Source organism: Melopsittacus undulatus, chromosome 6 (genome assembly GCF_012275295.1).
Source record: "Melopsittacus undulatus isolate bMelUnd1 chromosome 6, bMelUnd1.mat.Z, whole genome shotgun sequence".
In the NCBI taxonomy this organism is placed as follows: domain Eukaryota; kingdom Metazoa; phylum Chordata; class Aves; order Psittaciformes; family Psittaculidae; genus Melopsittacus; species Melopsittacus undulatus.
Window position 1 is genome coordinate 73,257,042 of NC_047532.1, and position 14,724 is coordinate 73,271,765.

The 14,724-nt window shown below is 62.8% G+C and overlaps 2 protein-coding genes across 4 annotated transcripts; both read left to right on the forward strand.

Annotated features, from left to right (window-relative positions):
* Positions 1–4,215: 4,215 nt before the first annotated feature.
* Positions 4,216–9,739, forward strand: XPNPEP2 (X-prolyl aminopeptidase 2). 2 transcript variants are annotated; one of them, XM_034064329.1, is made up of 20 exons: positions 4,216–4,423; positions 4,502–4,612; positions 4,704–4,767; positions 5,369–5,473; positions 5,560–5,646; positions 5,727–5,873; positions 5,956–6,057; positions 6,550–6,631; positions 6,948–7,143; positions 7,310–7,399; positions 7,478–7,587; positions 7,662–7,739; positions 7,812–7,883; positions 8,002–8,062; positions 8,178–8,247; positions 8,356–8,460; positions 8,691–8,750; positions 8,878–8,954; positions 9,043–9,141; positions 9,413–9,739. In XM_034064329.1, exons 2-20 carry the CDS (start codon positions 4,559–4,561, stop codon positions 9,623–9,625), a joined length of 1,872 nt encoding a protein of 623 aa, XP_033920220.1. In that variant the 5' UTR covers positions 4,216–4,423; positions 4,502–4,558; the 3' UTR covers positions 9,626–9,739. The 2 variants fall into 2 exon arrangements, with proteins under 2 accessions (XP_033920220.1, XP_033920219.1); XM_034064328.1 differs by having other exon boundaries at positions 7,310–7,587.
* Positions 9,740–10,291: 552 nt separating this feature from the next.
* SASH3 (SAM and SH3 domain containing 3) lies at positions 10,292–14,664 on the forward strand. 2 transcript variants are annotated; one of them, XM_031044215.2, is made up of 7 exons: positions 10,292–10,428; positions 12,313–12,408; positions 12,632–12,781; positions 12,846–13,172; positions 13,287–13,493; positions 13,790–13,940; positions 14,032–14,664. In XM_031044215.2, exons 1-7 carry the CDS (start codon positions 10,375–10,377, stop codon positions 14,217–14,219), a joined length of 1,173 nt encoding a protein of 390 aa, XP_030900075.2. In that variant the 5' UTR covers positions 10,292–10,374; the 3' UTR covers positions 14,220–14,664. The 2 variants fall into 2 exon arrangements, with proteins under 2 accessions (XP_030900075.2, XP_005143631.2); XM_005143574.3 differs by having other exon boundaries at positions 12,849–13,172.
* The last annotated feature ends 60 nt before the right edge of the window (positions 14,665–14,724 follow it).

The following is a 14,724-nucleotide window of genomic DNA, read 5'->3' on the forward strand; positions in this document are numbered from 1 at the left end:
CCCGGCCCGCCCCTGCACGCCCCACTCCAGGGCACCCCCGGCCGGGACCCACCGCACTCCCTCCTGTGGAACCCTCATTCACAACCCCGGGGCAATGGGACCCCCCATCCTGACCATGGTACTCCTTCAGTTCCACCTTTTTGCCCTGGCACCCAGGGGCTGCAGGAGGCTGCCTTGGCACCCCCCATGTCCACCCCACCGGTAGCCCCTGTCCTGCAGTCCCCCGTCAGAGGGGTTCACCTGCACCCCTCCGCTACTCCCCAGGTCATCCAGCCACTGCCACGGAGCGATGGGAGGACACAAAACCCCTCTGCCAGGGCATTAATACACAGCACCATGCACAGAGGTGGGAGAGCTGCAGGCTGCGGGCTGCAAGTGCAGCCTCTGGCACCGTGCTGGTGTTGTGGTGGGTGAGGCCATAGGGACCCACACAGTGGCAGAACATCACCCTTCAGCCTCCCCAGACCTCGTGGGGGGGTTGGGGATTCTCTACCCTCGTTGTGACTGTCTCCTCCCCTTACCCTGGCAGACAGGACCCCAAGTGCCATCCCCTGGGGATATGGGGCTGATAGGTGGCCACAGGGAGGGGGCAGTCGGGGTACAACATGAAACCTTCTGTACAAAGGCCTGACAGTTATGTAGTGATGTGGTGACAACCGCAGCACAACCTGGGCACTGGCGGGGCTCTGCAAGGCCAGCCACCAGATAGTGTCTTCTCCTGGTCCACGGGGGTCCCCTGGGGTGGTGAATAGTGGGAGAGTGTTGGTACAGGGATGTGCCGGGTCCATGTGGAAGGGTTTGGTTGATGGAGGGGACAGGGTGGCTTCCATGAGAAGCTGCTGGAAGCTTCCCCCACAGATGAAGCTGATGCAGCCAGATCCAAGACGGATCCACCTCTGGCCATGGAACAGCAGATCTCCACCTGCAGCAGTGGTGCAGACAGTGGTGTGGTAGGATATGCCCCTTCAGCCTGGAAAGGTCCATGTAGAACAGATCTCCACCTACAGCCTAGGGAGGACCCCGCGTCAGAGCCCTCTGTTCCTGAAGGATGCAGCCATGGAAGGGATCCTCACTGGACCAGTTCATGAAGAACTGCAGCCCATAGGAAGGACTCACATTGGAGGAGTCCATGGAAAGAGACTCCATGCTGGAGCAAGGGAAGAGTGTGGGGAAGAAGGAGCAGCAAAGACAACGTGTGATGAGCTGACTACAACACCCATTCCCCATACCCCTGCACTGCTGTAGGGAGGAGATAGAGAAAACTGTGAATGAAGCTGGACCTGGGAAGGAGGGAGGGGTTAGGGGAAGGTGCTTTCAGATTTAGTTTTTATTTCTCATTATCGTACTGTGATTCGGATGGCGATAAATTAAATACCTTTGCCCAAGCCAGCCTGGTTTGCCCATGACATTGGTGAATCACAGAATCATAGAATGGTTTGGGTTGGAAAGGACCTCAAGATCATCAAGTACCAACCCTCTGCCATGGGGGAATGACCTCTCCCTGTCCTCATCTGGGGCGATTGTGCTGGACTGTAGGATGGGCTGGGGGGTTGTAAGAGGGGCTACAAGGGGAGGTGTGGGGACCATGCTGAGACCCTGCATGTCTCTGCAGGGAGGAGGACATCCTCTGTGCCTGTCCCAGTCCTGCTTGGCACCACCACCACCACTGCAGCCCTGCCAAGGCGCTGGTGCATTGTAGAGTCCCCACCAGCACCCCCGAGGGGGACGCTCCCTCAGCAGGGGCCCAGCTCACGGGGTCCAGAGCCCCTGCAGGGCAGCTGCCAGGCCCTGGGTTCAGCAGGGACCCCCTGGCCGCACCCCATCCCCAGGGCGGGCAGAGGCAGGATCCTCACCTCATCCCAGTGCTGGTGCCACCGCTGCTTCCGCATTCCTGCGCCGGCACCCTCCTCCTCCACCATGTCCTGTTTGCCGGGCGCGTCACCCCGGCCTGACTCACGCCGTGGCCGTGCAGGTGACGGAAGGCCAACAATAGCCCACAAAGGGAGGATGTCCCCAAAGCCTTCCTCCCGCTCGTCTTCGAGGAAACCTCCCGCGGGAGGGAAGGGCCTCACCGGACGCACGGCACTGATGAGATGAGCCTCGTCCTGTTGACACTGCCCTGCCTGGGGCAGCCCTGGAAGGCCAGGATGGCCTGTGACACCCCCGAGACATGAGGGGAGAGAAGGAGGAGGAAGGAGAAGAAGGATGTGCAGCTACAGGACTCACACTGACATTGTACCCATGGGGATGGACACACCAGCCTCAGCCCCATCCCTTGGATGTGGGAGGGGATGGTATCAAGCTCAGCAACTGGGAATTAAGGGGTGTGTGGACACCCCTGTCCCCATGCAGAGCCATGGCCCAGTGCAGCAGGCAGGGCAGCAGAGCCAGGAAGGACCATACATGGACACATCATTAACACATCACACTAATTAGCAAGATGCGGCAAAGCACTGCCTGACCATCACCACAGCAACCGCATTAGAGAGGCGGTTTGGTGTCACCCTGCACGTCCTCATCCGAGCCAATGGAACAGGGGATCCCCTTGATCCCTCCTGGGGTCCTCTAAGCAGGGACAGGAGAATGGTGCCAGGCTCAGGTGGGTGGAGAGCATCCATGACATGAGCAAGCCAGGCCTCAGCAGGAACAGGATGGCAGAGGGATCACAAGGATTTGCTGTCACCGGCCCCCGCGCTGCACTGGATCTGTGGTGGGACCGGGCGGGTGGGCAAGGGACAGGGACAGGGGGCGGGACAGGGGGCAGGACAGAGCGACGGAAGGACAGAACGGGGCACAGGAGTCTGTGAGCTTCGCAGTGCAGTCCTGGTGCCACCTCGTGGTGAGTGGGACCCCGGTGACAGTCGCTGTGGTGACACACCAGTCACCGCACAGTCACCGCATGGAGCCGAGCCCCCCGCCAAGGCACAGCGTTCAGCAACTGCTGTGGGGCTCCCCCTGTATTCCCCAGTCTCTGCCAGCTCCAGCATTGGGCTTCCACTGGGCACTGGGCTGGGGACCACCATCGCGTGACCAGAGAATGCCCTGCACCCCTCAGTGATGTGGTGGAGGAGGAGGATCATGTAGGATGCTCTGCACTGCTCCGTGCTATAGAATCATAGAACCACAGACTGGTTTGGGTTGGAAGGGACCTTAAAGCTCATCCATTTCCAACACCCTGCTATAGGCAGGGACACCTTGCACTAGAACAGGAGATAAGGAGGAAGGCAAGCTTGGTGACACGTCTGCCCCCTACCCAGGGACCTCCATCAGCTCTCAGTGGCTCCAGGGAACAGAGGTTTCTGAGGACATGGGAGAAGAGTTCCCCACAGGCAGCTGAGCTGGCACAGCCCCACCTCTGCTCCAGGAGGATCTTTGGACTTTGTGCTGATTTGGCTGTTTGCTTTTATTTAGCAGCAGAATTCACTGTCAATGCCCAGGACAACAACCTCCCATTTCCCAGTCCTTGTCCCTCCCATCCAGCATCCTTCACCCCGGGGGCAAAGGCACAGGAGGAGGGACCTGTCACCCGGAGCACTGCACTGGGGGATCGTTCCCTTCCCTCAGCCATGCACCCCCCACAGTGGATCCCAGCCTTTCTGCTCCTGCTCCACGGTACCGAGGGGGGCTGGGAGCTGGGGGGTTCACCCGGGGCTGACACATCCTAGGAACTGGTCTGTGAAGGGTGTTGGGTGCTCTGCAGCAGCTGCAGCCACACCTGGGTGAGGGAAGGGGGAGTTTATCCTGAGGGAGCCTTTGGGCAGGGGGCTGCAGAGAAGGGCTAAACCTGCCTGACCCCAGGGATGAGCCCTGTGGAGGTGACAGGCAAAAGAGCAGCTCCCAGGGGATGGAGACCAGGTGCTCAAGGCCACACAGTGCTAAGGGTGACCCACTACCCCGTGCCACTGCCCTGAGACAAAGAACAAGGTCCCTGCCGGCAGCTGCAGCGATGCCAGAGATGGAGAGCTCGGGGCAAGGCAGTGCTGCTGATGGCACCAGACACCCAGCAGCACCAGGGAGAGGCCAGGTCCTGCTGGGGCATGTCCAGGCTGTCCGGCAGCTCCTCCAACACCGGGACCCTCAGGGTTGGCTCCTGCCAACCCCCTCCCCAGCTCCTGAACACAATGGGCACTGTCCACTCCTCATGACGATCTCACCATCCCCAGCCCCTCCCCAGCCCATCCCCAGGCTCTGCCTGCTCCAGGAGCATCTACTTGCTCTTGAGCTGGATGACAGCGCTGGTTTCACCCACCATCCCCCGGGTTAGAGCTGCTGGTTTCTTCGGATGCCAGCTGGGTCCTCGGACTGGGGACAAGGGTGACGGCTGCAGCACTGGTGTCCCCATGTCCCAGGCTGTGCCACAGCTCGGCTGCCAAAGGCTGCCAACGCCAGGACTGACATCCGTGACTGCTCCACGGACCCTCCGGTGAGCCCTGTCCCTGGGACACCCAGCATGGGACACCCCGGCCCCACCGCCGCAGCTCATGTCCTCTTGTGCCACCAGTACCTGCCCCCGACGGCCACTGACACCACGGCGAGGGTGGCGGCTCTGCGGGATGCCATGCGGGCGCTCGGCGTGCAGGCCTACGTGGTGCCCGCCACAGATGCACACATGGTAAGGCAGGAACTGGCTGGGACACGGGCACCGGCCCTGCCACTGCTGCTGACACCAGCGGCCGCCTCTCACGGCTCCACTCCTGGCTCAGAGCGAGTACATCTCTTCGCGGGACGCCCGGCTGGGCTGGCTGACCGGCTTCACTGGCTCCGCAGGTGAGAGCAGCCCCACCACCAAGGCTGCTCCTCATCCATGGGGATCCCTGGGGAGGCCACAGGAATGCTGCGAGGGCTGGAGCAGCTCTGCTCTGGAGCCAGGCTGAGAGAGCTGGGCTGGGTCAGCCTGGAGAAGGCTCCTGAAGGGGAGACCTGAGAGCAGCTCCAGTGCCTAAAGGGGCTACAAGAAACCTGGAGAGGGGCTTTGGACAAGGGCCTGTAGGGACAGGACAAGGGGATTGGCTTTAACCTGCCAGAACAGGGGAGACTGAGATGAGCTCTTAGGCAGAAGCTCTTCCCTGTGAGGGTGCTGAGGCGCTGGCACAGGGTGCCCAGAGAAGCTGTGGCTGCCCCATCCCTGGCAGTGTTCAAGGCCAGGTTGGACACAGGGGCTTGGAGCAACCTGCTGCAGTGGAAGGTGTCCCTGCCTGTGGCAGGGGTTGGAGCTGGAGGAGCTTTAAGGTCCCTTCCAACCCAAGCCGGTCTGTGGTTCTGTGACAATCCCGCTCCACACCAGAGGCTGGGCTGGGGATCCCTGGGGGTCCCAACATCTGCCTGTAGAGGGGGCACAGGTGACGCCTGAGCCCAGTTCCTGTTGCAGGCACTGGCGTGGTGACACAGGACAAGGCTGCGCTGTGGACTGACAGCCGGTACTGGACGCAGGCAGAGCGGCAGCTGGACTGCAACTGGGAGCTGCAGAGGACAAGTCAGTGGGGGCAGGCTGGGTCTGCTGCTCCCCCGAACCCCAGCAGCCCCCAGCCTCTGCTGGTGCTACCCACCTCCCTCCTGCAGCCTCGATTGAGTCCATCAGGATGTGGATCCTGGAAGTGGTTCCTGTTGGGGGGAACATCAGCCTGGACCCCTTCCTCTTCTCCATCGGTAGGGTTGGGGTGACCCTGCCCACATTCGGGCAGCTCTCAGGTGTGGATCTGAGCCCACCACAGGCTGCTCCCCCTCAGACACCTGGAACAGCTACAGACAAGCCCTGCAAGGCTCCGGCAGGATCCTGTTCCCCATCGAGACCAACCTGGTGGACCAAGTGTGGGGTGACCAGAGACCCGCAGCAGCCTCCAGCGAGATCTACAGCCTCCCGGAGGAGTTCACCGGTACGAGCACCGGTGCTGCTGGGCTGTGCTGGGCCCCAGGGCCGGGGGTAACCCTGTGCTGAGATGCTCTTTCCCTTCCCAGGGAGCAGCTGGCAGGAGAAGGTGACCCGGATCCGGCAGGAGATGGAGCAGCACGTCCGGCACCCCACAGCCGTGCTGCTGTCGGGGCTGGAGGAAACGGCCTGTGAGTAGCTGCAGTGCCATGGTGGGATGCTGTGGTGGGTTCTGTGGTGGGTGCCGTGGTGGGTGCTGTGTGGGTACCATGGTGGGTGCTGTGGTGGGTTCTGCGGTAGGTGCCATGGTGGGTGCTGTGTGGGTACCATGGTGGGTGCTGTGGTGGGTGCCATGGTGGGTTCTGTGGTGGATGCCATGGTGGGTGCAGTGGTGGGTGCCGTGGTGGGTTCTCTGTGAGTGCTGTGATGGGTGCTCTGTGGGTGCCATGGTGGGTGCTGTGGTGGGTGCCGTGATGGGTGCTGTGGTAGGTGCCATGTTAGGTACCACGGTGGGTGCCGTGGTGGGTGCCATTATAGGTGCCATGGTGAGTGCTGTGGTGGATGCCTTGGTGGGTGACATGGCAGGTGCTGTGGTGGGTGCTGTGATGGGTGCTGTGGGCTCTGAGCCCTGGGTGTGGGAGAGCAGCCGGCAGGTGAGGGCTTGGAGGTCTTGTTCCCATCAGGGCTCTTCAACCTCCGTGGCAATGACATCCCCTACAACCCTGTCTTCTACTCTTACACCCTGCTGACCAACACGAGCATAAGGTGGGCAGCATCTCCCTGCAGGCAGAAGGCATGGACAGGGCTCAGCACCCACTCCCCTTCCCCTGCAGCACCCATGGGACCCTCCCCTCAGACCAGCTCCACTTTCCCCAGAGCCCACCACATCCTGCAGCCCCCAGCCCCAGTGACTGTCCCCTCGAAGCCCAGGTCAAGTCCCCCATCCCAGCCCCCTCTAGGGTGCAGAGCCCCCCTTTCCCAGCCCAGTGTCGCCTATGGGCCCCCCAGCGTGGCCCCCACTGCCAGTTCTGGGAGGACCAGGGTGTCCCCTCGGCTGTCCCCGCTATCCACCCGTCCCCAGCCTGTTCGTGGGGGAGCGGCGGCTGGCGGCGGCTGCGCGGAGCTCCCTGCGGGCCGGCTGCCCGGGGCCGCTCTGCGTGGAGCTGCAGGAGTACGAGCAGGCACCGGATCACCTCCGCCAGTACGTGCAGGGCAACGTCACCGTGTGGCTGGGCACCGAGTACACCACGTACGGCCTCTACAGCCTCATCCCTCAGGTGGGTCATGGCCGTGTATCCGCCGTGACAGTGCCGGTGAGTCCGGCCACGGGTGATGCGGCTGCTGCCGGGCTCAGGGATGGTCCCGTGCCACTGAGCCGTGGGGATACACCGCGGCCGTCCCTGGGGTAGGGGGAGCTGGTGCCACCCCAGCCTGCTCTTGCAGGAGAAGCTGCTGGCGGACAGATACTCCCCCGTTATGCTGGCCAAGGCTGTGAAAAACACCAGGGAGCAGGACCTGCTGCGAGCCGCTCATGTAAGGGCTGTCCCCGTCCCTGCAGCCCCGAGGAGAGGTGGGGGCAGCGGATGCCAATGTCCCCTCACTGATGACCAGGTCCGGGACGCAGTGGCTGTGATCCAGTACCTGCTGTGGCTGGAGAAAACGGTCCCACGGGGGGAAGTGAACGAGTTCTCTGGGGCTCAGCGCATGGACGCGCTCCGCCAGTCAGTGCTGTGGCCACGGCCCCCCTGCCTGGTGTAAGGCACCCGGGGGCCTGCAGCACCACCCTCCCTTCCAGAGCGCAGGAGCACAGCTGTGGACCCAGCTTCCAGTCCATCTCCGCCAGCGGGCTCAACGCCGCCCTGGCACACTACAGGTACCAGGGCTGGCAGCAGCAGCGTGGTGGGGGCAGCTGGAACAGAGCGCTCTGACCCCCTTCCCTTCACAGCCCCTCCAACGGGAGCAGCCGGCAGCTCTCTGTGGATGAGATGTACCTCGCGGACACAGGAGGGCAATACCTGTACGTCTTTCAGCTCTGCATCCCCATCCCTCCCCGTGACCCCAGCGCAGGGTGGTGCCAGTGGGCCCAAAGCCAGTGCAGGGACTACATCACCCCCATCACATCCCTGCCCTTGCAGGGACGGGACAACAGACATCACACGGACGGTGCACTGGGGGATGCCAACACCACTCCAGAAGGTACCAGAAAGGACCTCTCCCTGGTGCCCAGCACCAATGTCCCAGCCAGAGCTGGATATTCCAGCAGGGAGGGTGTGGGCACTGTGATGCTCAGCCCCCGCTGTGCCCCCCGCAGGAAGCCTACACCCGGGTGCTGATGGGCAACATCGACCTGTCCCGCCTTGTCTTCCCACCCAACACGGCCGGTAGGTGCTGAGCCAGAATCTGGGCAGCCCAGGCCCTCTGGACATGAGGACGATGAGGATGGGGGAGTCCCCATCAGCACATGCCCCTATTCCACATTGTCATTCCAGGGAGAGTCATAGAGTCCTTTGCCCGACGGCCACTCTGGGAAGTGGGGCTCAACTATGGCCATGGGACTGGTCATGGCATTGGCAACTTCCTCTCAGTCCACGAATGTAGGTACTAGAGCCTCAGCACCAGTGCTGGGGACATGGGGGGAACAGGGCTGAAGACAGGGACTTATCCAGGGCTGCTCACAGCCTCAGACATCCTTGCCAGAGTGGCTCCATGGTCCCTGTGGTGGCAGCCACATTGTCCTCACCAGTGTGACACCTTGGCCCTTGCCAGGGTGTCCCCACAGCACATCCCATCCCCAGGAGCTGTAACCAGCCCATGTCTCCTGCAGGGCCTGTGGGCTTCCAGTCCAACAACGTGCCTCTGACGGCTGGGATGTTCACCTCAATCGGTACGTGCCCCACACCCAAAGGTGCTTTGGGCTCTGCACAGGAGGTGTCCGCACTCAGACCTGCTCAGGGCTGGACTGGGGGACCTGTCAGGGCTCAGCTCTCACCAGGCCCCTTTCTGGCCCCCAGAGCCTGGGTACTACCAGGACGGCGAGTTCGGAATCCGCATTGAGGACGTCGCCCTTGTGGTGGAGGCACAGACCGAGGTGCTGCAGTGGGGCCGGCCTGGGGGTGGCACAGTGCTGGGGACACCAAGGCAGGGCTGGGGGCACTGAACACCACCTCTCTGCACAGCACCAGAGCGGGGAGAAGCCCTTCCTGACTTTTGAGGTGGTGTCCCTAGTGCCCTATGACCGCAACCTAATCGACATCAGCCTCTTGTCTCCAGAGCAGGTAGCGGGTGTTTGTGGCAGGAGGGCAGAACAGGAACATGGGGCTGAGGTACAGCATGGGTAAAGGGGACTGGAGGATGGAAGTAGTGGGAAATGGAGAGATTGAGGTGGGTAAATGGGGCTGTGGCAGGAATGGATGGGGGATGGAGAGGGGACGTGGGGTCTGCAGGTGGTGCTGGTGCTGCAGATGGGATATCCAGTGGGGTATCCAGACACTGCAGGAGGCAGTTGGCCGGGGCAGCCCCTGCAGCCCCCACGGTGCCTGGCTGCAGATCCGTTACCTGAACACCTACTACGAGAGCATCCGGGCGCGTGTGGGGCAGGAGCTGCAGCGGCAGCAGTTGCAGGAGGAGTATGACTGGTTGCACAGGAGTACCGAGCCCTTCCCGCTGGGCAGAGCCACTGCCACCACTGCCACCAGCTCCATGGGCGTGCTGGCCCTCCCCATGCTCCTGTCTGCTCTGCTCCCAGGGCTGCAGAGCTGAGGTCGCTCTGACGGCTCTGCACCAGCCCCCTCCTGCAGCAGCTCACTTCCCTTTCTCCTGTTGTTTTCTCTTGTGCAGTGGTGATTAAACACGAGTGATGTCAGTGGGTGCCTGTGCACTGCTGTGCTCTGGTCCATGCTGAGAGCCGGTGTACCCACTGCCATGAGGCTGGGGCCAACCCCACTCCTGTGACCCTGCCATGCTAGCTGCCCCTGCCATGGGGCAGCCAAGTCAGCAGTGAGGCAGGATCAGGACAGGTTCTAACTCCTGGGACAGGAGATGAAGGGAGTGGAGCAAGAAGGTGCTGAGGGAGCCATCCTCACAGCAGCATGCTGCTGACGTGCACATTCCATCTGGGACTGGTTCCTGTCTGGGAGGACCTGTGGATGCAGGGAACAGCCTGGATCAAGTGCCACACATCAGGCTTGGCCATGGTGTGGCCCAAGTGGGCATGGTGAAGAGGTTTGGGGACCTTCACCATTTGCATGTGGGACGCAGAGCCCACCAGCAGCACCGCCAAGGGCTGGCAGGGCACAGGCCTTGCCCCATGCTGGGGCCCCGGCCAGGGCAGCAGCTCCGTGCAGGGTTTCCTTCCTCCTGCACACCCTGCCTGTGCACCCACTGCGCAGCAAGCACCTCTCATGTGATCGGCAGCTTCCTGTGTGCCTCTGGGCTCCGGTGCCGGTGCTCCGGGTTGTGCTGTGCCAGGTGCTGCCCGAGCGCTGTGCCCTTGCCCCCGGGACAGCACCATGCTGCGCCGCAAGCCCTCCAGCGCTGGTGACAAAGAGCCAGGACACAGGAAGGTGAGTGACAGCAGCATGGCTGCCCTTAGCACCCACGGGTGTTCCTACATGCCCTGCGCCAGCAGACTGGGCTGCCCATAGGATGCTGGGCAGGGAGTGCTGGTGCTGTGGGGCTGGGACAGCCATGGGGCAGAGCCAGACCTCAGTGACGGACACTGCGGCCTCCCTGGTGAGTGGTTCTGGGCTTGGCCAGTGCCCTGCTCCCACTTGCAGCATGGTGGAATGCGTGGCCGGGATGCACAGACCCTTCATATTGGCATGGGAGCAATGGGGGGCCAGTGGAACCCATGGGGTGCTGCTGGGGGGCAGAGCTCCCCATCCCTGCAGCATGGGCAACGTTTCCTTTGGGGATGGCTGCAGCGCTGGCCCCTGAGGTGTCTGCAGTGGAGGCAGCACGATGCTGCAGCTCATCATGTGCATCGGCCACTGCCTCCAGCAGCACTGCAACAAGCACCAAGAGCACTAGCAGCACTGGCACCAGCACCACGGCCTCTCAGATGCTCGGCACAGCAGGCCCATGTGTCACCCTGCACCACTCCACCTGGAGCACAAGTGGGGGCCATGGCCAGCCCTTTGGGTCTGGCACCAGCCGGTGCTTCAGCTCTCACCAGGCTGTGGTGGGCTGGTGTCGGCAACAGCAAGTTCCAGAGGAGAGTGGGGGAGAGCAGCTGGTGCTGTGATCCTGCCCATGGGATGTTGCTGGTGAGCAGCATCCATCCCACTCCATGGTGGCTCCTCCATGCTGGGAAGCTCCCTGGGTATATCTGGGTGAAGGTCCCATCCGGGTGCTGGGGTGGCGCCGCGGGCATCCCCTCCCTTGCCCAGGCACAGCCGCTGCTCTCACTTCCCCCTTGCTGCCATGTCCCAGCTCCACGGCCCCACTCCCCAGCTCCGGGCCCAGGGGGGACACGGAGCACGGAGCTGTGTTATCTGAAGGGCACAGGGAGAGACCTAAAGGGTTCAGTTTGCCTCAGGGTGCTGTGGGGAGCGGGGCAAACCAGCTCATGATGCACAGGCTGGGCTGGTTCCGCAGCCACGGCTGGGATGGAGCCGGGTGTCTCTCACCCGAGCCAGCCCTCTAGAAGAAAACGACAAAAAGAAGTAACAAAGGATGCTCGGCGGGGCCGATAAAAAGGGGGAGGAGGAGGAGGAGGAGGAGGAGGAGGGGCTGTGCCTGCGCAGGGACTGAGCGGGGCCTCCGGCGCAAGCAGAGCGACCCAGAAAGGAAATTGCTGCGCTTGCGGTCGAGCCGAGAGCAGCTCTGCGGTGTGCGCTCCGAGCGGAGCGGAGCTTGCTCCCGCGGGCTGGCAGCCGGTGCTGGGCCCCCCGAGGATGAGGGGATCCGGCCCCGGCACTGCTACCGGCACAGGGAGCCCCTTCCCACATGGGGCAGGCACCCGGAGACATGGAGGGGAGCAGAGCCAAGGCAGGGTGGAAGAGGCAGTGAGGGAGGGTTGCACCAGGGCTGAGATCTAACTCCCGCTTTGGCAGCTTTATCACAAAGGCAGGATTGAGGTTGCTGGCAATGCTGGCAGAGAGTGGGATGATGCTCGCAGACAGAAAACGTGGGCAGCTTTTGGGGATGAAGCTGGAGATGAGGGCATGGGCACGGCAGCACCGATGCTCAGGAGCTGAGAACAGCCTTTAGCTGTGCCAAGCACCCACATGCACACCATGAGCAGTGCTGGGCACTGCATCCTGCATCCCGGGCTTTCAAAACCGCCAGCAGCTCTTGGGGCACAGCAGGAAGGGAGATGCTGTGCCAGCCATAACCCCTGCAAGCACCAGCAGTGCCCTGGGCCCAGCCAGGGCCTGGCTGCGGAGGGGGGGTGGGAGCTGGCCAGGAGGATCCCTCACTCTTCCTGTCCCCATCCCCCCCCCCAGCTCTCCCTCCAGCGCTCCAGCAGCTTCAAGGACTTTGCCAAGGCCAAAGTCAGCTCCCCCGTGCTGAGCGAGAATGAGTTCAACCTGGAGGAGAAGGTGAGTCCCTTGCCACATTCCATTCCTGCTGGGCACAGTCCTGCTCAAAGCATCCTACCCCAAAATCCTGGTCCTGCCAGTGACCCCCATGCTGTGCAGCAGCCTCAGGGCTTCCAGCACTGGCAGGATTCAGGGTGTTGCAGCCCTGTGTGACCCATCTGAGTTTCACCTGGGGTGGGGATGGGGGTCAAGGGCTCTGCCTTCACTCTCCATCCCTCTGCAGATCCCCAGGGATGAGTCCAGCAGTGGCAGCCCAGATGATGCTGCACGGAGCAGTGGGATGAAGCTGAGCAAGAAGTGGAGAGCCGTCATCTCCCGCACCATGAACCGCAAGATGGGCAGGATGGCTGTGAAGGCACTGGCTGAGGGGAAGGTGAGCAGGGCCTGGGGTGGGGGTGCAGCTCCTCCTGCTGTGGCCTGAGCCTGGTCCCCCTCAGCAGGGAGACGTGGAGGAGGAGGGGCCCCTGTGCCCCCTGTCCCCAGCCAGCAGCACAGAGGAGCCAAGCCATGACAAGATGCCGGTGCCATACCTGGAGATGGAGGAGGATGAGCAGCCACCCCTTAGCAGTGAGCCTGGCTCTAGTGCAGCACTGGCCAGGCACAGCCTTGGCCCCGGCCACTCCACGGGCAGCGAGGGGTCCGGCCCCAGGAGCCAGCAGCAGGAGAGCCCTGGCACTGCGTACACTGGCCCCTTCTGTGGCCGGGCACGAGTCCACACTGACTTCACACCCAGCCCCTACGACAGGGACTCACTCAAGCTGCAGGTGAGCGGCAACAGGGTGGGAGCTGGAGGGCAGGGGTAGGGACCCCCTTAGGGAGGATGTTCTCCAGCCATCTGCAATCTGCACCCACCCTCACCCCCACTTCCCCCTGTACAGAAAGGGGACATCATTGGCATAATTGAGAAGCCACCCGTGGGCACCTGGACCGGGCTGCTCAACAACAGGGTTGGCTCCTTCAAGTTCATCTATGTGGACGTCATCCCCGAGGAGGCAGCTCCCACCCGCAAGAGCCGGAGCCCTGGCCAGAGCAAGCGGCTCAAGCCCAAGACGCTACATGAGCTGCTAGAGCGCATCAACCTGCAGGTAAGGGACAGGGACTGCAGTGCTGCAGCATTATCATGCTTCCCTCTGCTCCTGAAAAGCTCTTCACTGTCCCCACATCCCCGCTGGTCCCCGACCCTGTGGCCAAGCACCACTGGGGCACACACACAGGGATCCTCTGGCTGGTGCTCAGGCAAGTGCCACAGTGGTCCTGTGCCGAGGTAGGAATCATGTGGGCAGCACCAAGGGCCAGGCAGAGAGAGCTGTGAGGCAGAGTGAGCTGGGAGCTGTGCCACACTCAGCCTGTGCCACGCTCAGCCCATGCTGTGCTGCCACAGGAGCACACCTCCACCCTGCTGCTGAACGGGTACCAGACCCTGGAGGACTTCAAGGAGCTGCGGGAGACCCACCTCAATGAGCTGAACATCACAGACCCCCAGCACCGCGCCAAGCTGCTCACGGCTGCAGACCTCCTCCTGGATTACGACAGTAAGAGCCGAGGGAAGGGGCAGAAGCCACTCCGGTGCCAGGCAGCCCCAGCAGCATGGCCCTGCCCTAACACTGTGTCCCATCTCCCCAGCAGCCAGTGAGCCAGAAGAAGGCAACAGCTCTGAGGCCCAGCCATCACCCTCGGAGCCCAAAGAGGACATTCCCCGGGACTCGGGCTGCTTCGAGGGATCCGAGACCCTGGACGGGAGCCGGGACGAGGCCGAGCTGGGGGGTCCTGAGGGGCAGCTGCAGGCTCTGTCCCTGGCAGAGTCCCCCTGAGCCCATGGCACAGCCATGGCTGCTCGGGGGGGAGCAATGGGACCCCACGGCAGGGTTGCAGGCAGCTCAGCCCTTGGCCCCAGCTTGCAACCCCAGCCCTCCAACCAGGACCAGGGGAGATACAGGAGGGAGCTGGGGTGACTATGAGCACCCTGCTGTCATCAGCGGGACAGCCCCTTCCAGAGTGTCAGATCCCCCCAAGTAGCTCCAGGCAGGGGCATGGGAGCTGCAGCTCAGCCAGGGCCCCCATGCACAGGCAGAAGAGGACAAGGGCAGCAGGAGCAGGCAGGGGCTGGCATCCATACAGGAGCATGGGGCAGCCTGCAGCAATCACCAGGCTGTGCCCAGCTCAGGGGCCGACCCCAGGACTCTCAGCCCAGCTCATGCTGCTGCACACGAGAAACTCCAGCTCCAGCGCTTTATCCCAATAAAAGTGTGTAAGTCCGTTTTACTCCAGCCTTCAGCTTCCTACCAGGCAGGAAGGCTGGGGCTGGGGCACGGGGCA

Bases quoted from the DNA above. Each gene is read 5' to 3' on its own strand.
- XPNPEP2 (XM_034064328.1), top strand. From the start codon at position 4,559: ATGCGGGCGCTCGGCGTGCAGGCCTACGTGGTGCCCGCCACAGATGCA. The intron at 8,063-8,177 runs GTACCAGAAAGG...TGCCCCCCGCAG, and splicing joins TGCCAACACCACTCCAGAAG to GAAGCCTACACCCGGGTGCT. The intron at 8,461-8,690 runs GTAGGTACTAGA...TGTCTCCTGCAG, and splicing joins CTTCCTCTCAGTCCACGAAT to GGCCTGTGGGCTTCCAGTCC.
- SASH3 (XM_031044215.2), top strand. From the start codon at position 10,375: ATGCTGCGCCGCAAGCCCTCCAGCGCTGGTGACAAAGAGCCAGGACAC. The intron at 10,429-12,312 runs GTGAGTGACAGC...CCCCCCCCCCAG, and splicing joins AAGAGCCAGGACACAGGAAG to CTCTCCCTCCAGCGCTCCAG. The intron at 13,494-13,789 runs GTAAGGGACAGG...GTGCTGCCACAG, and splicing joins TAGAGCGCATCAACCTGCAG to GAGCACACCTCCACCCTGCT.